Here is a 25968-nt window from a genome sequence, read left to right as displayed (position 1 = left end):
CTTCTTCCTGTATTTACTCTTACTGTTGTTAATATTGGATAGTGATCACTTCCTATAGTGTCCTGTCGCATTATTTCCCATTCAGTACTCCCTGCAATTGAGTCAGATATCAATGTTAAATCTAATACGGATTATTTTCCTGGATCCACATTTACCCTTGTATAACCCCCATCATCCAAACACACCAAGTTCCTAATTTCCCTTCCTTGTTCCTGTTTCATGTCATGTGTTTTATCATGTGAGTTACTGTTTCCTGTCATGTGACCCTTATGTTTCATGTGTTTTGTTCTCATTGGTTCTTGGTTTATTTGTCTTGTCTTTTCATTGGTTCATGTGTTTATTGTTTTGTTATATTGTTTATTGATTATGTCTCTTCATTGGTTGTCTTGTTAACTTGTTACCCATGTCTGTGTATTTAAGCCCTAATGTTATCAAGCCAACCTTTAGATGAGACATTAAACTGAGGTCCTGACTCTCTGTGGTCATTAAAAATCCCAGGGCACTTCTCGTAAAGAGTAGGGGTGTAACCCTGGTGTTCTGGCCAAATTCCCCCCATTGGCCCTTCTCAATCATGGCCTCCTAATAATTGGCTCTATAACTCTACTCTCTCCTCTCCACCAATAGCTGGTGTGTGGTGAGCATACTGATGCACAATAGCTGCTGTTGTATCATCCAGGTGGATGCTGCACACTTGTGGAAGTTGAGGAGAGTCCCTTGTTCACTGTGTAAAACGCTTTGAGTGTAGTATCAGAAAAAGCGCTATATAAATGTAACATTCATGTTTGCCATTGTTCTTTATCGTGTATTGTTGGCCTGTAGAATTGTTGTTGTGTTTTGGTAACTTTGTTTATTTTTGTCAAGTTCTTGTTATAGTTCATGTTCCAGTTCATGTTCCTTGTTTTGGTTTATGATATTCTTTTGTACCTTCATGTTTGGATTTTTTTTTTTTGTGTGTTCTTGTCTCGTCTGCTCTTGTTCCTGCCTGCAATATGTTACAGGAACTCAAGTTAATGCAATGCAGTTCAGCTCCTTTCAACATCAATGTGATGCAATTGAACTCCCCTCCACTAAAATATCTGTTATTATGTGACCAAGTGGAGAAATTACGTGGCCCCTTTAAGACTGGAGTTTTGTGACACCAGATTTTTGTGACAAGATTAAGCCAATAAAATGGCTTTTATAAATCGTAACGCATCGTAACGTTACGATTTACATCATTACATCGTAACGCATTTCTGTATGTGTGCTTTATCTCCGAACCCGCGTGGAACTCATTATTGGAGAAGTACATAATCATTTGCATAATTTATTCATACCGCATGGAGCTGAAGTGCAGCTTGCTGAATAATGCTCACGCCTGATAAAAATGCAGAAAATAAGTCATGAAAAATAATATTACTTTGTGGCTATTTGAGTGTTTGAGGCTTACTTTTTTTTTTAAAGGATTGCAGAAACAGTGCTTGTCAAAGCATAGGGCTTTTCTCATTTCTCAAGAATAATCTAGGGAAGGAATTAAAACACTGCAGATATAAAGACACAACAAACTCAATTATGAGCAATAAATCTGCAAAATATCTGCCAAGTTCTACATTTTAAGAGGTATGCTTATTTTTTTTTTATTTATTTTTTTTTACATGTATTTATATTTGTTTATATTTATTTATGTACATATTCTGGCCAACTTTGTTTTCATTGGTTGTTGTTTTTTTAAACAAACATTTACACATAGTTATGTGAGTAACTGACATGATATTTTAAGCATTGTCATCAGTGTCCTGCTGTGTGACACTTTTTTCATCTAACTATTTTAAACATTTTATGATCTTGTATAGCTAAATATACACACACACGCTACCGGTCAAAAGTTTTGAAACACTTGACTGAAATGTTTCTCATGATCTTAAAAACCTTTTAAACTGAAGACGTATGCTTAAATGTTTGAAATTAGTTTTGTAGACAGAAATATAATTGTGCCACCATATTAATTACAAAACAAAAATTTTATAAAAATTAAAAAAATTAAAAAAACGTTTTTGAAATTGATGGCTTGGACCAAATAATAAAGAAAAGCAGCCAATAAGTGCCCAACATATAGATGGGAACTCCTTCAATACTGTTTAAAAAGCATCCCAGGGTGATACCTCAAGAAGTTGGTTGAGAAAATGTCAAGAGTACATGTCTGCAAATTCTAGACAAAGGGTGACTACTTTGAAGATGCTCAAATATAACACAGTTTTGATTTATTTTGGATTTTGTTAGTCACAACATAATTCCCATAGTTCCATTTACGTTATTCCATAGTTTTGATGACTTTACTATTATTCTAAAATGTGAATATATATATATATATATATAATGAGTGTTTCAAAACTTTTGACCGGTAGTGTATAATATATTATTATTATACTTGTTGTTTCCACAACCTCATATTAAATTAATAGTTTATTTGCATTTCTAGAAAAAAAAATTGAAAGGTGATTAAGATCTTTAAAAACTTTAAAGAAATGCTGACTTGTCACAGCACCTAAAATACACACTTTCCCTTGAACTTTCATGTACATTTTAACCTAACATACTGTACATGTATTAAGTGGAGATGAGAGATACAGAGGGTTTGTATCTACAATTTTCAGATGTATTTCTAGTTTTTTTTTATGCATGTGTGTGTGTGTTCCGCAGTTTCACGCAGATGTGTAAAACAGCTGTTATACATTACATCCAACAGAGCCAGATGTGTTCTGTTCATACAGACAGATATACATGTGTAGAAGCACACATGCTGCAGAATCACAATAACATGCCAACAGGTGTTCCGATTAAAGAGACAGACTTCACGATATATGTGATATATTTTTATTTATTTTTTTTTGACAAAATTGCGCCAAAAGTATGTGTTCTGGTGTGTGTGGTAGGCCTTGAAGCAGCTGAGCTAATCAGTGGTGAAATAAAATGACAAATTAAAGCTCATTACTTAAGAATAATAATAATATTAATAATACAAAACATGACTGCTGCAGGGGCATTTTTGACAGATAGCAGAACATTCTGATTTTGTCATGAGAAAAGGAAAAAATTACAAAAATGAATTCTTCAAATTCATGCAGACAGTTGCATAATCCAACATGACATCACAGACATACTGTAATGCAACAATGTGAGTCATTACCTGTTTGATCAACAGCACTACCTGGCAACATCCAGTGGAACGATAAAACTGGAAGGTCTCATCTTCACTCACAGGAACATTTTTACAAGAAAAATCACAAATGAAATCTCTTTAATATTTCAATTATTTCTCCTAGATATCAATGCATATATTAAGAGCAATTTAAATGAATGTAAATTGAGCTCAGTCAACAGCATTGTGGCATAATGTTGATAACTACAAAAATGTATTTCGACTCATCCCTCCTTTTCTTTAAAAAAAAAGCAAATCTCTAGGTTACAGTGAGGCACTTACAATTACATGTTTGTGAAGTCCTTGTGTTGGAATTAAAGTTAATGTACAAAACAAGAAAAAAAGCATTGCAGCGGCGCTACAACGCTTGTGCAAATAAGTAAACGTTGCCTACACCAAGGGCAAAGCCAGGAAATTACTTTTGGGTGGGCCTCAATAAAAATGGATGGGACAAAAAAACTTTAAACCAAATTTTCCTTAACAACTGGGAAGTGGTGCATTCAAAAAGTTCTTTCACACTTTCAGAAATCAGAATTTATACATTTTTATACTATTTTATAAATATATATTTGAAGTCAAAGAATAATCTCTAATATTCTGGGTGGGCCTGGGTCTAATTTGGGTGGGCCCTGGCCCACCCCGGCCTACCCTTGGTTACGCCACTGACCTACACTCATTAAAGTTTGCATAAAAGAAGGCATTAACCACAAAAGGTATTTGAGGTTTAAAAAGGTTAGACCAAGCTATGGTACTAAATGAGCAGAAAATAATCACCAGGATAAAAAAAATCAATTAATAAATAAATAAACAAACCATAAATTGTATTTAAGCCAACAAAACTAAACTATAAAATCTCTATGTATTTTTCATAACTCACATCAAGTATTTCTGGAACAAAATACACAGTAATAAATAAATAAATTTACAGTAAAAATAAACCATCATAAACTTGATATTAACCTTCTGAAACTGTAAAAATCTGCTTTTTACTTTACAAGGTATTGTTAATCACCGTAAAAATGACTGAAGAGCACGTGATGACATGAAGTTCATCAATAGAGGCTCTTCCAGAAGCAATGATCAATAAACGTAGAGACAGTGCTCAGTGTCACTCACACAAACGCTAAACACCATCAGGGTAACACATGTGACATTTAAATAATGCAGTAAACATTAACTAAACTACATTAAATATAACACAGAACACCCCAATGTACATAACTGATATTAAAAAAAAAAAAAAAAAAACATCACTATTCCCATGCAGGGAATTGTGGGAACGCCCGATTATTTTGTTTTATTTTATTTTATTTTACTGTAATTTTAACAATAATTTACTGTAAAAAGTACATGTACTCTCTTGTTAAACATAATGTACATTTTTACCATTAATTATACAGGAAAATCACACTTTTTACATCTAAAACAATTTATTTTTACAACATCATATTGTAAAAAAATACTGTATTGTCTTTTAAAATATATATATATATATAAAATAAATGTACTATATATTTTATAGTTAATACTCGTTAATCAATTAAAGTTTTTTCTGTAGCATTTTTTACAGTCTTTTACCGTTAAAATTACAGACATTTTTATAGGATTTGGTGCATCAATACAGAATTATTAGTATCCGGACACTGCAGCGATTATGTAGGAAATTTAATTTATTCAGGTGAAAGAACCAGACTGATTCGAGCAGTCCCGATTGGCGTTGTTATTGGGTTTTCCTCTCTAAACAATACTGTAAGGGAATGTTTCCACATACAATATCCTGATATGGCCTTATATAATTTACAGCAGTTCCAATTATTTTTCGCTTCACTTGAGTGCGAGCCTATATCTGGCGCCTCCCTTTACAGGCGCCCACATGTTGAAAACTCCTGTACTAATGCACACCTCATTCATGAACAGAGAGCGCACAAAAACTTCCCACAAATTCAGCTCGGTTGCATAGCCAAGTTATCTCCCTGGTTAGTGGTGTTGTATGTAATGACCCAGACGTTCCACTTTGCTGTTGTCCACCACATCACTTTCCTTTCGATTTATTCTCAAAATATTACGACTTTAATCTCATAATGCATCGACATTCTTCTCGTAATTGTACTTTATTCTCAAAATATTATGATAAATGACAATTACACATTTAAATTGTTAAATTACTTTGATTTTATTGTTAGCGTTAGTTTCAGCACAATGAACAATGAGCCGACAAGTTGTAATTCTCGGTTTGATCCGCAATTTAAATTAAAACGTGTTTGATCCATTAATTGTGCACCTGACGTTTGCTCACGTAAAGCTCTGAACCGGTGTCAGTGTTGTGCGCTTAACAGTGTCGGGAAAGTTACTCTAACAAAGTAATTAATTACTAACTACTAATTACATTTTCTACAGTGTAATTAGATTACTGTACTAATTACTCTGTCTGAAAAGTAATTGCATTACTTATTACTAATTACTTTCTAAAACCCTGATCAACCGCGACCAGATGAAATATACAAGGATGGACATGAAACTGTTCCTTTAATAATTTCAAATAAATCATATAAAATCAAATAAATTATTCATGAACTGGCCAAAGAATTTAAAGGGGCAGCGTTAAATTAGAAAACATACATTTTAACATTAGACGTTAAATTTCGATTTTAAATTCACTATTGTTTTATATAGAATTGTTCTATCGTCTATACAGTATTTAATGCAATTACATCAGAAGTAACTGTAATTAAATTACTAGAGTAATCCCTTACTTTACTTTTGAAAAAGTAATTTAATTACAGTAATTAAGTACTTAGTAATACATTACACCCAACACTGGCCCTAATTAATATTTGACAGGTAGTGTGGTAATTTTGGTAATTTTTTAAGTCATGGAAGGAAGGATTCTTCTTATTTTTATATTATAATATGGCCTGTGGGCTAACCCCTTGGATGTCACTGAAGTCTAGCAATGACCATAGCAAAGATTTAAATATTCCTATATTAGTCCAGTTGAAGAGAAGTTTATTAAATAGATGTAATAAAGATTTTGCACAATGTTTTAGCGTTATAGCGTGACAATAATCGAAATCGTCGCTTCACACAGGCCACACTGAAGCGCTGGGAAACCTATTCACACACATACAGTTGTTTACGTTCCGCTTGTGATTGACAGTTGGTTGCATGAAAATCGCGCCCATTTGATTAGCTAATAGTGCTCTCTTTAATATTCACGACCACGCCTCCCACTCACTTCCAACCAATCGCTGAAGAGCACGAGAAACCGCACACATTGTTCAGTATAAATGCAGAGAACAGCAGCAGGTTCAAGTAGAATAAACACGGCGCGATTCCGTTACAACTTGTTATTGGGATAATTCACTTTTAATTATTTATTTATACTGTACTATGGGAAAAGAATGTATCTGGTTGCTGTTCATCGGATTTTCTCTTATTGCGAGCGAACCTCTCACCAACTCTTCTGAAACACTTATTGCAAGTGAGTTTTGGATTTTCAAAGTGTTTTGAACTACTTTTTTTTGGTTGTTTTATTTTATTACACATGTTTTATCATTTATATCATAAGTATTTCATTTTTATTTATTAGCATATGTTATTTGCATCGTAAATGTATTGCTCAATAGCAATACATTTGTAGAATATCAGCAAAAACAACGTATATGTAATAGTATAGTATTGTATGTAATATAGAATCATTATTTAATAAATTATATACATGCATACATGTATACAGTAATTTAATAATATGCATTATTCGTAAAAACAAAATGTGCATGTGTTCAGGTGGCTCAAATACTTTATTTACAGACAGATTTTGGGATGTTTTTATGGTAAACATAGACTTATATGTTTTTAACAGATTATTTTTGTAGTCACCTCATAAAGATTAAAGAAAAACTATTACATGGAACCATTGTAGTCTTTCACTTGGGGAAATACACATGTGGAACCAAAAAGCACAGGTCCAGGGTCAGCATGGTATTGTTTGTTATAATTTAGTTAATCTGGTTATTATTGTATATTGTGGATCAGCAAGTAAAGACTGTTCAGTTAAATACAGTTTTATTTGTATAGCACTTTTCACAATATATGTTGTTCCAAAGCAGCTTTACAAAGAATGATGCTTTACAAACCCTCAATGAGCAAGCCAAAGGCAATGAATAGTAGTAATGAACAACACTGTTTTGGTAAATGAGAAACTTTAGGAGGAGCCAAGATGCAGCAGAGGGAGCCCATTCTCTTCTGACTGGCACACATGTAAACAAATGTCCATAATGAAGGCCAATATAAACTACTGAATATTCATAATAACATCCACTTGCTAATTTGTTATGATATTACATGTCTTAGTTAACAGGTGTTGGTTCTTTCAGAAAACTCCACTGAGCAGACGGTGGACTACAGTGACATCGAGTCAAAGTTCTCCATCAGAAATGGTGAATTTCCTGACGAGGATCTGTGCTATCTTGTCCCGGGAATAAAGGAGTCTTTTTCGGAATGTAACTTTAAAACTGATGCCCAAACCTTCATTATCATCCATGGATGGTCGGTGAGTTCCGTATAATGTAATTTTGTTTCTTGTCAACACAGGATATCCACAAATAGAACAATTACAATCAAAAACCACATGCTGTAATTTTTACATCTGATGTCAATATCAATGTTTAAGATTGAAACAAAGTATTGTACTCACTGAAGTTTATAGAGCAAATATTGTAGTATTAATATTGAGTTGTTTTAAAGGCTGATGCCCATACTGATATCTAGTGAGCAGGATGGCCAGTGACCAGTATAATGCTGATACATAAACATATATAGTACCATGTAGTGATAGCAAATATAATGTATACAAAATCGTTTAATTAAAATAAACACTTATTTGCACAAATTTACATTTAAAATTCACTACATTTACATAAAAAATGAACACTGCATTAACAAGGTTGTCGGTAGATTTCGGAACTGTCACAATGCTGAATGGCCAATTCTGTATTTACATGTTTTTTTTTTTTTAAGTTTTAGTTTACATTTTATTATCCATACAATTTGCCATTGAATGGAAATTTGCCTGTGGCACTGGCTTAAAAATAACAGACAAACATATAAAATACTTAAAGAGACACAGGTAAACGTTAAACATAAACAGACATATAAATTAGACCAACAAAACTTGAAAATGAAAAATTTAACACAAAACATCATGGATAATAGGATAATACATGGATGGAATACGGATAATAACTCATTATCGACTGATATCGGCCAATATCGGCCAAATATCAGCCAATATTTCAGTCTATCTCAGAGTATAATTTACTTTCTAGTCAAATTTTTGTTGGCGAAACACAAATCTCCAGTTATATAATCAATCAGGCACAGTTATCGGCTGATATCAGCCAAATATTGTCCGATATATCAGTCTATCACAAATTGTCAGTGACTTTCTAGTCAGATTTATGTTGCCGAAACACAAATCTCCAGTAATATAAAAAATCAGACAAAGTTATCGGCTGATATCGGCCAAATATCGGCCGATATATCAGTCTATCATACATTTTCAGTGACTTTCTAGTCAGATTTATGTTGCGTAGACACAAATCTCCAGTAATATAATCAATCGGGCACAGCTCTCGGCTGATATCAGCCAAATATCGTCTGATATATCAGTCTATCACAAATTGTCAGTGACTTTCTAGTCAGATTTATGTTGCCGAAACACAAATCTCCAGTAATATAAAAAATCAGACAAAGTTATCGGCTGATATCGGCCAACATATCAGTCTATCATACATTTTCAGACTTTCTAGTCAGATTTATGTTGCCGAAACACGAATCTCCGGTAATATAAAAAATCAGACAAAGTTATCGGCTGATATCGGCCAAATATCTGCCGATATATCAGTCTATCACAAATTTTCAGTGACTTTCTAGTCAGATTTATGTTGCCGAAACACAAATCTCCAGTAATATAAAAAATCAGACAAAGTTATCGGCTGATATCGGCCAACATATCAGTCTATCATTCATTTTCAGTGACTTTCTAGTCAGATTTATGTTGCCGAAACACGAATCTCCGGTAATATAAAAAATCAGACAAAGTTATCGGCTGATATCAGCCGACATATCAGTCTATCATACATTTTCAGTGACTTTCTAGTCAGATTTATGTTGCGTAGACACAAATCTCCAGTAATATAATCAATCGGGCACAGCTCTCGGCTGATATCAGCCAAATATCGTCTGATATATCAGTCTATCACAAATTGTCAGTGACTTTCTAGTCAGATTTATGTTGCCGAAACACAAATCTCCAGTAATATAAAAAATCAGACAAAGTTATCGGCTGATATCGGCCAACATATCAGTCTATCATACATTTTCAGACTTTCTAGTCAGATTTATGTTGCCGAAACACGAATCTCCGGTAATATAAAAAATCAGACAAAGTTATCGGCTGATATCGGCCAACATATCAGTCTATCATTCGATTTCAGTGATTTAGTCGACAGTTGCAGACGTTTCGAATATGAAATCAGACATTTATCAGTGATTAGCCGAAACACGAATCTCCAGCAATTTCGACTAAGTTATGGCAACACAAATCAGTATCTAAAGATTAGTGCGACAGTTCTGGATATATCAGCAGATCGACTGATATCAGTCCTATCATACATTTTCAGTGACTTTCTAGTCAGATTTATGTTGCGTAGACACAAATCTCCAGTAATATAATCAATCGGGCACAGCTCTCGGCTGATATCAGCCAAATATTGTCCGATATATCAGTCTATCACAAATTGTCAGTGACTTTCTAGTCAGATTTATGTTGCCGAAACACAAATCTCCAGTAATATAAAAAAATCCGACAAAGTTATCGGCTGATATCGGCCAACATATCAGTCTATCATACATTTTCAGACTTTCTAGTCAGATTTATGTTGCGTAGACACAAATCTCCAGTAATATAAAAAATCAGACAAAGTTATCGGCTGATATCGGCCAACATATCAGTCTATCATACATTTTCAGACTTTCTAGTCAGATTTATGTTGCGTAGACACAAATCTCCAGTAATATAAAAAATCAGACAAAGTTATCGGCTGATATCGGCCAACATATCAGTCTATCATACATTTTCAGACTTTCTAGTCAGATTTATGTTGCCGAAACACGAATCTCCGGTAATATAAAAAATCAGACAAAGTTATCGGCTGATATCGGCCAAATATCGGCCGATATATCAGTCTATTACAAATTTTCAGTGACTTTCTAGTCAGATTTATGTTGCCGAAACACAAATCTCCAGCAATATAAAAAATCAGACAAAGTTATCGGCTGATATCAGCCAACATATCAGTCTATCATACATTTTCAGACTTTCTAGTCAGATTTATGTTGCCGAAACACGAATCTCCAGTAATATAAAAAATCAGACAAAGTTATCGGCTGATATCAGCCGACATATCAGTCTATCATACATTTTCAGTGACTTTCTAGTCAGATTTATGTTGCCGAAACACGAGTCTCCGGTAATATAAAAAATCAGACAAAGTTATCGGCTGATATCGGCCAAATATCGTCCGATATATCAGTCTATCACAAATTTTCAGTGACTTTCTAGTCAGATTTATGTTGCGTAGACACAAATCTCCAGTAATATAAAAAATCAGACTAAGTTATCGGCTGATATCAGCCGACATATCAGTCTATCATACATTTTCAGTGACTTTCTAGTCAGATTTATGTTGCCGAAACACGAATCTCCGGTAATATAAAAAATCAGACAAAGTTATCAGATGATATCAGCCAAATATGTGCCGATATAGCAGCCTATCACAAATGTCCAGTGACATTCTATTCAAATTTATGTTGCCGAAACACAAATCTCCAGTAATATAATAAATCCGATACAGTTATCGGCTAATATCGGCCGATATATCAGTCTATCACAAATTTTCAGTGACTTTCTATTCCGTTTTATGTTGCCAAAATATGAATCTCCAGTAGTATAATAAATCAGGCACAGTTATCAGATGATATCAGCCAAATATGTGTCGATGTACTAGTCTATCACAAATATTCTGGTCAGATTCATTTTGACAAAACACAATTGCCCAGTAATATAATCTAACCATAATACACATATACTGCAACTACCACCTCTAGGTTGCAGGTCTGTTTGAAAGCTGGATCTATAAGCTTGTGACTGCTCTGTTTGAGCGTGAACCCAGCGCCAATGTCATTGTGGTCGACTGGCTGGATCGGGCCAACAAACACTACCCAACATCAGCAGAAAACACCAGATTGGTGGGGGCAGATGTAGCCAAGTTTGTCAACTGGTTGGAGGTATGCAAAGAAAGACATTGTTTACACTGCTAATTTTATTGTTCTAATATTTTCATAACAACAGTTTGGAGTTCCAGTCAAGGGCTACTTGAATGTTAACATACTGTACATCATCATTATTGTTGCCTTTAGTTACTGTATATTGCTGGCTTTGCTTTGAGGTTGGTGTGTTTGTTTGGGTTAAATCGTACATTTTAATTGCGTCCAGAGGTTTTTTTTTTGTTGTTTTTTTTTTTGTAATTCTCATTATTCTAAATGGTGATTCTCATTTCTTTAATACAGTAATCACAATCTTGGGGGAAGTGATTAATTGTCATGAAAATCTTAATGGTCCTTTCTTTCTTTTGATTTTGGGGTAAAATGTGACCTGGACATGTTCTCTTTTAGGGTTCACGTGTTTATTTGTTTGTTTTGTTATAAAGGAGTTGGAGTACCCACTGAAAAAGGTGCATCTGTTAGGCTACAGTCTTGGTGCACATGTTGCAGGCGTCGCAGGAAACCTCACCAACCACAAAGTTAACAGAATTACAGGTGGAAAGCTCTTTACATTCTAGTCAAATCTTTTGATTTATGAATTTCAACAGCATATGCTGCTCAAACACCATTTCTTTACCTATGTTATTCCATCACGAAAAGTTTCAGAAGCACATTTTATTGTTCTGTAGTTGCATTGTAGATGTTGTTGAGATTGAAACTCTAGAGGAAACACAAGTGAGATTACTGGGGTCTAAAAGTCTCTGTTTGCTTTCCATTTAATCTCATTGGTGTCTAGGAGAAACAACTGAAAGTCTAAAGAGATCTCATTTGTTGATATACAGTATACTGTTAATTACAGACATTGTTTGTAACTCTTCTTAGAGCTTTCAAGCTCCATCCACCAAACTTGGCACAGATCTTCAGACTGTTCTGACTCGAGTTGCTATATCTTATCCATCCATCCATCCAACCATCCTTCCATCCGACATTGTTTCTGCCTGTCTTTTTGAACGTTGAGCCAAACCTTCAAACTACAAACTTTTAAACATTTGAACTGTTCAGACAAGGCAGACAAAGTTCAGACAAACTTTGCCTATCTAGTTATTTTTTGTTGGTTGTTATTTCCTACAAATTTGTTCCATGCAGTTTAGTCGTACATTATTCTCCCCCGTGCTGTAGGACTTGACCCAGCAGGCCCCAGTTTTGAGAATGCCAACAGTCTTAGACGTCTGTCACCTGATGATGCAACCTTTGTTGATGTCCTGCACACAAACACCAGAGGAACGCCAGACCTCAGCATCGGGATCCAGAGGCCAGTTGGTCACGTCGATATTTATCCCAACGGTGGAACTTTCCAACCTGGCTGCAGCATTCAAAATACCATGAAGCTCATCGCCACCTACGGCTTCTACAGTATGTGACTGTGAACATTTTGTATTCTGTTGCATCACCTTGCATGCTTTACACAACAGTAGTATCGACATCTGCCATGTTAATCTGTTTTTTTTAAATTTTGTCAACGATAACTAAAATGAGATGTATTATGACGCTAATTAAATGATTCTAATTAAAACATTCTGTTGATGAAAATGTGACTAGAAAAAAATAATGCTGCAAAATATTAACAGCACACAAACAGAATAAGAAAAATCTAGAGAAACATCTGTTTTTAGAAAAAGAAACATCTAAAAATAATTTATTCATATAATCCAGGGTTTTTCCCTGCTTGAGCTGCATGAATAGAAAGAGCGGAACTCTATTATTTGAGTGATGGTTAATTACCTCAAAAGCATCCTATTTATAAATTAATCAGCTGTTTCCACAACAAATACATAATATTACAACATACATCTGCACAGACAATGAAGCAAATGAACAGGTGAACTTGAACTAAGTTGGGAACTAATCAGAATGCGTCATTTGCATAAACTGGCTAAAACACAAATTAATTACAGTCTCTTAAGCATGAAGAATTCAGAAGACTTCTGAAAAGTAGCTAATACGTCAGTATATTCATTATATCCTATTATTTCAGGAGGTCAAGTTTCCACAAGGACATTTTTCTCAGGCCATAGTGTAAACAGACCTTCCTAAGTATCTGACCTCTCACTTTGACCCCTTTCAGACATGGACCAAATTGTGAAATGCTCTCACGAGCGCTCTGTGCACCTGTTCATTGACTCGCTGGTAAATCAGGCTCAACAGAGCTGGGCGTACCGCTGTAGCACCAAAGATGCCTTCAACAAGGGCCTGTGCCTGAGCTGTCGCAAGAACCGCTGCAACAAACTCGGCTACAACGTGAAGAAGATCCGCACCACCAGGAACACAAAAATGTACCTCAAAACCCGAGAGATTATGCCGTTCAAGGGTGAGCTTTGCCTTGAAACTCAACATGGACTTGAAAAGGGCCAGTCACTAAAACCACATATTACAAAATTAACATTGAAGTCAACATAAAATAATATTTTTTACCTTATCTTCCTATTAATACACATTCCTGATCTTATTGTAATCATTCATAAATGCACTTTATTCCAAAGATTTCTTTTTTTTGTCTATGTAATTTTTTATCGAAATGTAACAACTTGCTTTACTTCTGAAACAACTTTCCTTTTCCGACTAATAAAATCCAGGTCCCACCCTAAATATTTTTCTCTTTGAATCCTGTTTCACTTAGAGAAACCTCGCAATAATTTTGCATTCTCTCGCAATAGTTTGCATTCCCTTGAAATAAATACACCATGGTTTTACTACAGTATTTAACCATGATATTTGTAGTGAAACCATAATAATAATACAGGAAAACTAAAACTATGGTAAAAAAAATCAGAATTTTGTGGTCATTGTGGTTTTCAAACAAATACCATAGTTTAACTATGGTTACTGTAGTAGTTTAACCATGGTATTTGGAATAAAAACCACAAGATTAACCATGGTCAATATATAGTAAAACCATGGTTACTATATGGATACAGTGTGCTGTATTAAACCATGGTTTCCGCCATTGGCTGTGCTAGCTGTGGGGCTTAAGTTATGAATGTTTTCAGTAAAGCCCCAAATGTTTTTATCTACATGTAGTGATGTCAAAAGTACCAGTGCTTAGAATCAAGTTGATACTAATATATATTTAAATAAATACCCAAAAGTTCTGCTAGGTGACTTCAACGCCCATATTGTCCCCTCGCTGGAGGGGAGTGATTAGAAGGAATGGCCTGCCTGATCTGAACCCAAGCAGTGTTTTTTATTGGACTTCTGTGCTAGTCATGGATTGGCCATAACGAACACCATGTTCGAACATAAGGTCATTCATAAGTGTACTTGGTACCAGAGCACCTTTGGCCAAAGGTCAATGATCAACTTCATTGTCGTATCATCAGACCTGCGGCCATATGTTTTGGACACTCAGGTAAAGAGAGGCTCAGAGCTGCCAACTGATCACCACCTTGTAGTGAGTTGGATCAGATGATGGGGAAACTGCCGAGCAGACCTGGCAAACCTAAACGGATTGTGAGGGTGAACTGGGAACGTTTGGCATAAACCCTGTCCGTAGGATCTTTAACTGCCACCTCCGGAGGAGCTTTTCCCACATCCTGGAGGAGGCTGGAGACATGGAATCCAAGTGGACCCTATTTAAGGCCTCCATTGCAGAGGCAGCTGCGGTGAGCTGTGGCTGGAAGGTTTTTTTGGTGCTTGATGGGGTGGTAACCCAAGAACCCACTGGTGGACACCGGCGTATAAAAGAAGCCATCAGGCTAAAGAAGGAGGCTTTTCAGGACTGGTTAGCCAGCGGAACTCCAGACTCAGCTGACAGGTACCGCCAGGCTAGAAGGACTGCATGCATGACGGTTGTGGAAGAGAAAACCTGGGTTTGGGAGGAGTTTGGGGAGGCCGTGGAGAAGGACTTTTAGTTGGCCTCAAAGAGGTTCTGGCAAACTGTAAGACGGCTCAGGCATGGAAAGCAGGGTTATGTCCAGGCCGTTGTTGGCTTGCAACAACAGGGGGGTCGATGCCCATTTCCCTGGCAGAGGTCAATGAGGTGGTCTGTTACACCTGGCTCAATAGTACAACATAAAAGGGAGGTGATACAGATGGGTAAACTAAAAAAAAAAGTGTTCATTAACACCAAAATCAAATAACAAAGCAAATACAACCAGTAATCAGTAAATGTTAGTCAGTAATCAGTAAATGCTACTCACCAAGGAAAATGCCTGAATATGGTGTGTGGTACGATTGAGTGTATGGATACACAAAATCACAATAAAAAAACACGTCTGAAGTGAGGAGCTGGAAAGCTGCCTAAGCTGATGCCTCAACGAGCGGAACCACAGCGTTTAAATTGGTCACCGCAACAAGGGTCAGGTGCACAAACCCCGCCCCAATCACATCAGCTGCACCTGAAAAGCAAGAGAAAAAAACACACAGGCACAGCACAGATCTCCGAAGTGGCAAGGTGCCAGGGGTGGATAAGATCCGCCCTGAGATACTGAAGGCCCTGGATGTTGTTGGGCTGTCATGGTTGACATGCATTTTCAGCATTGCGTGGAGGTTGGGGACAGTACCTAGGGATTGGCAGACAGGTATGGTGGTTCCCATTTTTAACAAGGGGGATCGGAGGGTGTGTTCCAACAATCGAGGGATCACACTTCTCAGCCTACCTGTGAAAGCTTATGCCAGGGTCCTGGAAAGGAACCTCGGATTGAGGAGGAACAATGCAGATTCCGTCCCGGTCGTGGAACGGTGGATCAGCTCTTTCCCTTAGCATGGGTCCTAGAGGGGGCGTGGGAGTTTGCCTATCCAATCTACATGTGTTTTGTGGACTTGGAGAAGGCATACGACTCTGTCCCCTGGGGTGTCCTGTGGGGACACTGCAGGAGTATTCTAGTATGCCACTAGTGTGTGCCATTTGATCCCTGTTCAACCATTGTGAGAGCTGTGTCCGCATCCTCAGCATTAATTCAAGCTTGTTTCCAGTGGGCGTTGGACTCCGACAGGGCTGTTCCTTGTCACTGATCCTGTTTGTGATATTCATGGACAGGATTTCAAGGCACAGCCCAGGTATGAAGTGGGTCCAGTTTGGGAGTCTCAGGATTGCATCCCTGCAGACGATGTAGTACTGATGGCATCATCACGTTGTGACCTCCAGCATGCACTGGGGTGGTTTGTGGCTGAGTGTGAAGCGGTTTGAATGAGGGCCAGCTCCCCCAAATCTGAGGCCATGGTTCTCTGCCGGAAAAGGGTGGATTGTCCTCTTCAGGTAGGGAGTGAGCAGCTTCCCCAAGTGGATGAGTTCAAGTATCTCAGAGTCTTGTTCACGAGTGAGGGAAAGTTGGAGCATGAGATTGACAGGTGGATCGTGCAGTGGCTGCAGTGATGCATTCGCTATACTGGACTGTGGTGGTGAAGAAGGAGCTGAGCCTGAAGGCAAAGCTCTCAATTTACCGGGCGGTCTATGTTCCAACTCTTACCTATGGTCATGAGCTTTGGTAGTGACCAAAAGAATAATATTGCAGATACAAGCGCACAAAATGAGCTTTCTTCGCAGGGTGGCAGGGCTCACCCTAAGGGATAGGGTGCAAAGCTCTGACATCCAGGAGGGGCTCAGTGTAGAGCCGCTGCTCCTCAGTGTTGAAAGGAGCCAGTTGAGGTAGTTCGGGCATCTGATTAGGATGCCTCCTGGATGCCTTCCTGCGAAGGTTTTCCTGGCATGTCCAACTGAGAAGAGGCCCCGGGGAAGACCCACAACATACTGGAAGGATTATTTATCTCATCTGGCCTAAGAACGCCTTGGCATCCTTCAGGATGAGCTGGAGGGTGTGGCCGGAGAAAAGGATGGATAGGCTGCTTTGTTTAGTCTGCTGCCAACGTGACCCGGTCCCGGATAAGTGGTTGAAGATGGATGGATGGAAATACCAAAAACTAACTTGATTGAGGACCCATGCGCTGTCTTGTTGGTGACTGCTGTGCATGTGTGCACATGCAAGAAGAGCTCCCGTGACTTGCGTTTGCGGCTGTGTATAAACGGTCAAAATACCTGTCTTGGTGAGACACAGGAGACTGTGTTGAGCTCTTCCATCTAGATGCAGTAAGTACAAAATATTTAGATATATAACCCTCAAAACAAAAAGCAATATAGAGATGTGCTCGAGGAACTTGCAAACTTTAAGTCACGAACCAGGACGTTTGCATCTTTGCCAGACTTCCTTATTAAGACTAGCAACTATATTTTCTTCCTAAGCATGTATTTGAGCTTATTTACAACCTGTTAACTTCTAAACTAACTTAAAGTACTGTACCTGTTAAAACTGTTAATTGTAAACAATGTACGTTGAACTATGGATAGGCGAAAAGGACAAAATTGTGTTTTTTTAAATCCCATTATAAAATAGATAGTGTTGAAAGCACACAGTTTCTGAACTTTGAGCATGTGTAACTGAGGCTGAGACAAAAGTTAGTGGGACCTTATAGTTTTAGGAGCCGTTTACACGACAACGTTTTCAACTAAAAACGGAAAACGTTTTATGCGTTTCGGCTGTTCGTTTACATGACAATGGCGTTTTGGGGCCTGAAAACGCAAACATTTGAAAATGGGTTTCAAAGTGCAAGTTTTTGAAAACAATGCCGTTATCGTCTCCGTGTAAACATACAAATACGTGAATTTGTGAAAACGATGACGTTATGCGCATGCGTATTACGTGTTCAGTCTATAGGCATGAACTTCGAGAACATCGTCCTTACCTCCAGGGCGAACAGACCAACATGAGATCACCAGTTGGATCCTTAAAAAAGTGGCGTGCTTCATAGTCCAGGGTCACTTGTAGTAATAAAGCAACCTCATTGTCCGTCCAGACAAAATTGCTCGATGCTTTTGCCATCTTCATTGTTTGTATTCACAGCTCTGTGGAAGAATGCTTATGTGCGCAGCCGCGTACATACAAAGTGACATCGCCAACTACTGGCCTGGCATGCATAATACAGCGTTTTTAGTCGTTTTCACGGATCCGTGTGAACGTGGATAGTTTTGACAACGTTGTCATCTGTACGCGAAACTTTTCAAAAACGCAAAGGAAAAATGTTTCCGGTTTTAGTACATCTTTGTCGTGTAAACGTACCCTAAGTTTCAGTAATATTTAAAGATTTACTACATGAATGACACCTCACAGACTTTTATTATAAAATGTTGTAAAATATAAGGATGACCCCATAAATATCACCCCCCCAAAAAAAGTCTGGGATAAGCCCTGAATATTCACTGACCCTATTCACCCCCTGGTTTCATAGTTAACGAAACATTCATAGTTACTACAATAATACTATAGTAAAACCATGTTTCGGCCATAAAGAAACATGGAACTGTCACGGTTACTACTATAGCCATGGGTTTTCTACAGTAACCGTAGGTAAACTATGGTATTTGTTGTAAAACCATAATAACCACAAAATTATGATTTTTATTACCACAGTTTTCATTTTCCTGTATTATTACTATGAATACCATTGTTAAAATGTTACTGTAGTAAAATCATGGTAAATTAATTGCGAGGGAACGCAAAACAATTTCAGAAAATAAAGTTCCCGCCCTATCCTCTAAGGGAACATAATGGAAGTAAACTAGGTTGCAAATAGTGTTTCATGCTGACTTTTATTAATTGGTTTTTAAGAATTGTACTTTGTAATTTATTGCATTAATTACCAGATATGATTGATAGCTGCTCATAATGACTGGTCTAAAGCAATTAAACAGCTTCTAATAATTTTTATATTCATCTCTCTCATTTTCTTACAGTGTTTCATTACCAGATCAAGTTTCATGTATTTAGCGATAAAAACTTGACTATGTTGGAGCAGCCGATGAAAGTGTCGCTGTTCGGCACGACTGACGAAAGGGATGACATCTCTGTCACTGTGTGAGCATTTTTAATGCAGTTCAATGTAAGTTCGGGAGGAGCTTGCTCATCTAGGCCTGCCAATCATTTCCCAAGGATATAAAAGCAGCTGCTTCCCTCGCACCGGAGATGATTATTCCGGCATCCCTCCACCTCCCCATCTCCACCTTTATATTTCATAACGCCTATACCAATTATTATTTAAAATGGCCTATTTAGTTCTTGCTTTAGTCAGATAGTCCAGGGGTGGATCTCTGGGCTCAAACCCAGTCCCATGCTTGAGCCCCTCCGTATGGACAGCACGCCAAATCTGTTTACCGGAATGTGTTCCAGGACTATATGAACCAGTGAACTCCAGAAAGGACATTAGTAAATTAAAGAAATATAAATGCACTGTTTTAACACATTAAAATGTGATTCACTCTCTTTGTAGCCTCACGTTTAGGTAATTGCTAGCCCAACATGAAATCTAGACACTTTTTCACATTTTCTGCACCGATTGTGGGGAACATTTTTGCGTAATTCGGTGAATTTATTTAAACATGGAAGAGTTTTAAAGCAGTAGTTCTCAACTGATTTTGCTTCAGGACCCAGATTAAATTTGGCAGCCAATTTTCTTGTCTCTTTTTCTCCTCCCAGGCCCATCATGATCACCAACAGCACCATCTCCTTCTTGGTGACGTGTGACAGGGACGTTGGGGAGCTGTTGATGTTGAATATCCAGTGGGAGAAGGACTCGTATCTGTATGGCTTCTTCAGCACCAATCGATTGATGATTCGCAGAATGAGAATAAAATCAGGAGAAACTCAAGCCAAGTGAGTCATTTCAGGTCCATAGAGTGCACTGTCATAACCGCCTTAAAGGGACAGTTCACCCCAAAATTGTAATGTCAACATTTACTCACCCTTTATGTTGTTCCAACCCCATATGACTTTCTTTTTTTCCATGGAACACAAAAGGAGACATTTTGAAGAACTGTACTAATTGTTTGTATATATGTATTTATTTCACACAATTACGATGAATGGGGACTGAGACTTTTAAGTCTAACATTTACCTGTCAAAGACTGTTTATTAACATCTCTAGTTATCTTTGTTATTCCAGGGTAATATTCAGACCGAAAGAGGGAGAATTTGGTTTCCTCACACAGGGTGGAAACCCCGTTATCTTTGTGAAGTCCACTGAAACCCCGCAGAGCAGGAGAGAGGAGAGGTAAGGATAGCTTTGTTTTTTGGTTCACTCACATAGTTTAATTTGAGTCAAATATCAGGTCTTCATACACAAAACTCTCTGCGTCTCTTTCCATTTGCTGTATCTTCAGGCAGCACAGATTGAAGCATCATGGAAGTTCATTTAAGGGTGTGAATGAAGCATCAGCTGATATGAGTAAAGAGCCGGTGTTACTGAATCACACTGAATCAACAGATGTCATGACACAAACCACAACAAAGCAAAACAACTTCACAAGGTCATCGTAAAGAATTTTATATTCATCAGATGAAAGCTCAACAGGTGAATCTCATGAAAACATGTCCAGGTCATTTTGCACCCCAAAATCTGATGGAAAAAAAATAGGAAATTATATTTTGCATAAAGAAATGGAAGCCTTTTTTGTGACATTTTTTTCTTTTAAAATGTAAATATGAAAATTATATACATTACATGCATGTAAAGTATAACACATGTAAAGTATAACACATGTAAAGTATAATTTCTTCATTATGTTCATGACAGGTTTCTTGAGATTCACCCCAAAATACATTATAAAAAGTGGTAAACTCCAGTTGTTGCCTTAAAGGGACAGTTCGCCCAAAAATGAAAATTCTCTCATCATTTACTCACCCTCATGCTATCCCAGATGTGTATGACTTTCTTTCTTCAGCAAAACACAAATTATGGGCCTACAGAGCTGAGATATTCTTCATTTGTGTTCTGCAGAAGAAAGAAAATCATAAGAAATAAGAAATTATACTTTGCAAATTATATTTGCATGTATATAATTTTCAATGAAAATAATGCCACAAAAATAGGCTTCAATTTCCCAACCTTTTTTTTTTTCTCCCAATTCCCAATGCGCTCTAAGTCCTCGTGGTGGTGTAGTGATTCGCCTCAATCCGGGTGGCGGAGGACGAATCCCAGTTGCCTCCGCGTCTGAGATCATCAACCCGTGCATCTTATCACGTGACTTGTTGAGCATGTTGCCACGGAGATATAGCGTGTGTGGAGGCTTCACGCCATCCACCGCGGCAACTACGCTCAACACACCACGCGCCCCACCAAGAACGAATCTCATTATAGCGATCACGAGGAGGTTACCCCATGTGACTCTACCCTCCCTAGTAACCGGGCCAATTTGGTTGCTTAGGAGACCTGGCTGGAGTCACTCAGCATTTCTTCTTTGTTATAGTGACAGTTGATCGTACGGGACAGATTAGGAAAGTAAATGTTAGAATATGTTTTACAAGGGATGATGCAAAGAGAACACAGTAAATAGCCTAAACATCCTCCTCAAAACTTATGATAAATGACATGTGGTTATCCGCAGGCTTTGAATAAAAAACCTCAAAAATAACAATAGCTTATTAATAATAATATCTAGGTTTTAGACATAAGCTATTTATGTCGTACAAGAGTAAAACCCTTCTTCTGACAGTTATTTAACACTACAAGCATCCCTTCTCTTGCTGTTTTAAATAGCATACCTTTTTTTTCTTGAATGATTAAATGCTCCGTTCCGCCATCATTATTGCTTAGTGATTTTTGCGTAGCGTCCCGTCCGCATCTGTTGCTTAAAGTGGCTGTTATTTTGTTTCCATTCCTGATCTGTAAACTCCTTTAAGAACAACTCTCACCCACCTGTCTTTACTTCATACCCGCATCCAGAGATGCCTACGGTTAGATTGGAGGAGGAATGGGCATGAGGCAAATACATGGTTAAAAGGACAGTTCAACCAAAAATGAAAATTCTCTCATTATTTACTCACCCTCATGATATCCCAGGTGTGCATGACTTTCTTTCTTCACCAGAACACATTTGAAGTAAAATAGTAAAATATCTCAGCTCAGTAGGTCCTTAAAATGGAAGTGGATGGCGGTTTCTCTTTTGAAGCTCCAAAAATCACAGTCAGTCAGCATAAAAGTCATCCATACGACACCAGCGGTTAAATTAACGTCTTCTAAAGCGACACAATCGCTAAAGTACTTTTTAAGTCTATATCATCGCTTCTGGTAAACTTCAGGAGAGGGTGGAGATCACATGGTCTCTCGTGTGACATATTCGCGTTGCCATGTTGCCGATGTAATTGCGAGAATTTTCACTTTTGGGTGAACTATCCCTTTAAGTCAGACAGGGTATTAGACGCTGCTTACAGCAATTACGGTTTTTGGTGCCATTCTCACGTTCTCAGCCTTTCTCCGCTTCTTTAGGACGCAACTGACGCTCTTCACATGCGCAAGAAGTTTTGTTCAGAAAACGTAATGCACATGTAAACAAATATTTGTATGGGATTGCAAAGTTTAGGGGACATATAAACAGTACATTGAGAATTTGCAATCGGATTGAATTTATTTGGATTGACGAAAATTAGTGCATGCACACATGATGTTAACTAATATTACTGACTCAAATAAAACTAGTTAACTTAGATAAAAAAAAATTTTAAAAAATTTTTTTTAGGTTAACATTTCTTTCAGTGCATAGGAAATAATGGCCTGTAATATATTAAGTGTAAAAAAATATATATTTTGCATAAATCCAACTTTATGCATTCGTTAGCCTAGATTCTAGTACATATTTTGTAAGCATAAACAGGGTTAAAAATATCCAGATAAAATATTATTCCATGGCTTAAACAAAATTAATTGAACTAAACACATCTATTAGCAGCTTGTAAATATGATAACCATTGCGTATTTATAGTGGTTTATACAGGATTAAACAGCAGTAGATTGATATCAATTCAGAATTTAATGCTCCAATCAAGAATTCAAAATTGCTGATTTAAGATTTTCTTCCTCACCAACAAATCAATGCATTCTGTTTAAAAATGCTCACCTGTTTGTTTTCCTCTTATTGTATACATGCATTTTAATAATACTGTTGTTATTTCAAAAAGGTGTGTTTATAGTAGTACCTTCAGTTTGCAGTTAATAGATTAATACAGTCAAAATAATCAAAGTAGTTTAAATTGGCACATAACTTAAAAACTGTAAATGTACTGACAAACTGTTTAAGATCTTTTCAGTTTGTCCAAGGGCTTTTGATGCAAATGAAATGCCTTAGTGACACAAATGTCCACATTTACTTTTAGGGTTTTCAACCATCTTCTGTATTTATTTAACATGCTTTATGCTTCTGAAATGTTAGGTTGGTCTTAATAACTGAATGTATTTTTGTGTGTGAATGTATCTCAATAAATGTATGTATCTTCAAACAGCTTACATGGATACATATTCATTATAGAACAATGACATTCTTTCTATAACCCACACATTTCTTTTTTTTTTCAATGTTGCACTAGAGCGACTTGTGTCACAAAAGTGATGGATAGTCTCTCCATAACTCTCTAGTTCACAGGTAACCTCTATCACAGATCAATTAAATAACAATAGTTACCAGCCTACCATCACATGTGTTATAAGACCTTTCTTTCTTTCAGAGTTCTTTATTTAGAGCTTCCTGTGACCTACATTCTTTAATATTATCTCTGGGATCACTGGGGGGTTTTTTCAGTAAACTTTCTTTCTCTTAGATCGACAAACACGTTTGACCATTGATTGTTTATTTCTGAAAGTCTTATTGGTTTGATCTGACACTCAGCTCAATGTTTAAGGAATGCAGTTAGACAACTGTTTACCTATAGCTGTTTATTTTCCTTTAGAAAGGATGTCTTCATGGTGGTTTGTTACCTGCAGAGGTGCACAAACTATATACGCAATGCACACAAAAGGGGGGTGCCAACAGGTGCATCAAAAATTGGCATCGAGCATTATTCTCATGAATAATTTTCCATGGCTTTAAAACTAGGGATTAGTTTATCATTAAAATAGTTCTAAAGCAATTTATGTTCATTTGAAAATCCTCACGATTACACAATAGTGACTGTCTGGTTTGAACTCCGGTCTCAGTGCAGAGCTCATGCCTTGTCTAACAGTCTTATCACATGCTGCAGTCTCTTTCAGTTGAAAATAACTGGTGCTACAAGCAGTACTTGTTTATATTTGGCACCTGCTGGTGCGTTACCTGTTTTAGAGTCATAGTGTGACTGCAACTGTGACCGTACTATGAAACAAAGCTCTCAACACACTGTTACTCAAATACGCTGGCTACCACCCCTGGAGTTCGCTAGTTCGCTAGTTCAAATCCCAGGGTGTGCTGAGTGACTCCAGCCAGGTCTCCTAAGCAACCAAATTGGCCCGGTTGCTAGGGAGGGTAGAGTCACACGGGGTAACCTCCTCGTGGTCACTATAATGTGGTTTGTTCTCGGTGGGGCGCTTGGTGAGTTGAGCGTGGTTGCCACGGTGGATGGCGTGAAGCCTCCACACGCGCTATGTCTCCGTGGCAATGCACTCAACAAGCCACATGATAAGATGCGCAGGTTGACGGTCTCAGACGCGGAGGCGACTGGGATTCGTCCTTCGCCACCGGGACTGAGGCGAATCACTACGTGACCACGAGGACTTAAAAAAAGCACATCGGGAATTGGGCATTCCAAATTGGGAGAAAAAGGGGAAACCCCCCCCAAAAAAAATGTGCAAGTGAATAAGAAAATGTGAGTGGTGTTTGCCCATGCAAGACTCTTTGCCACAATGCTAGAGTGTTGTGGGTGGTTGCTAGGGCTTTGCTATAAGGTTGCTAAGGTGTTCTAGGTGTTTGCTTACTAGCTCAAGTCAAGAGAATTCCACCAACAAGACTATGATATTCTTTTTATAGATATGGCTCTAGTCCCTCTTTTTATGTCTAAGGGACATAATTATTTTTTTGCCTTGTTTATCATCCGTCAAGTCTGTCTGGTTACTTAAAAGTAGAGCGCAACAGTGCCTGCACACTTTTTCAGCCAAGTATTTTTCCCTTACCAAACCAATACTGAAAAAAAAAAAATAATAAATTGTTGGCTCACAACAATAATGTATGAAAATAATTCGCTTCTACTCAGAAATGTACATAATTATAACATGTTTAGCTTTACTTCATTTGCATTAATAATGCATCAATTATAAGGTGAACTTAAAGTGATACATAAAGTATCATAAAGTGTCAAATGGATAATTGTGAGTTTCTTGAACTTCTTTGGCTCAAAAATCCATAAAATTAAGATTTTAAGTACTACTAACTCAAACGATCAAGTACAGAACTGAGATCGTGGGGATACCCATAAACCCTTGCACTTGAATAATTCAAGCATGCTTGTTTGGTCAAATGGAACTTATTGGAGCATTTAATTAGTTGTTATTAAGAATTCAAATTTGAGCTCTTTATTGTAATCAGTTGTTTTGTGTGAAGTCACCATTAGAGTGATTATTGTTCCCTTTGGTGAAGTTGGATCCTGTTCAATCCATGTAACTGTTTCATGCACATGTG

General features: G+C 37.3%; 1 protein-coding gene across 1 annotated transcript; it reads left to right on the top strand.

Annotated features, from left to right (window-relative positions):
* The first annotated feature begins 6510 nt into the window (after positions 1-6510).
* LOC127441440 (lipoprotein lipase-like) lies at positions 6511-23820 on the top strand. The gene is made up of 10 exons (XM_051698884.1): positions 6511-6659; positions 7555-7730; positions 11348-11527; positions 11950-12058; positions 12683-12916; positions 13629-13871; positions 19287-19407; positions 20026-20202; positions 20493-20600; positions 20710-23820. Exons 1-10 carry the CDS (start codon positions 6569-6571, stop codon positions 20864-20866), a joined length of 1596 nt encoding a protein of 531 aa, XP_051554844.1. The 5' UTR covers positions 6511-6568; the 3' UTR covers positions 20867-23820.
* The last annotated feature ends 2148 nt before the right edge of the window (positions 23821-25968 follow it).

Source organism: Myxocyprinus asiaticus, chromosome 5, assembly GCF_019703515.2.
Source record: "Myxocyprinus asiaticus isolate MX2 ecotype Aquarium Trade chromosome 5, UBuf_Myxa_2, whole genome shotgun sequence".
NCBI lineage: Eukaryota > Metazoa > Chordata > Actinopteri > Cypriniformes > Catostomidae > Myxocyprinus > Myxocyprinus asiaticus.
This window is presented reverse-complemented; position numbering and strand designations above follow the sequence as displayed.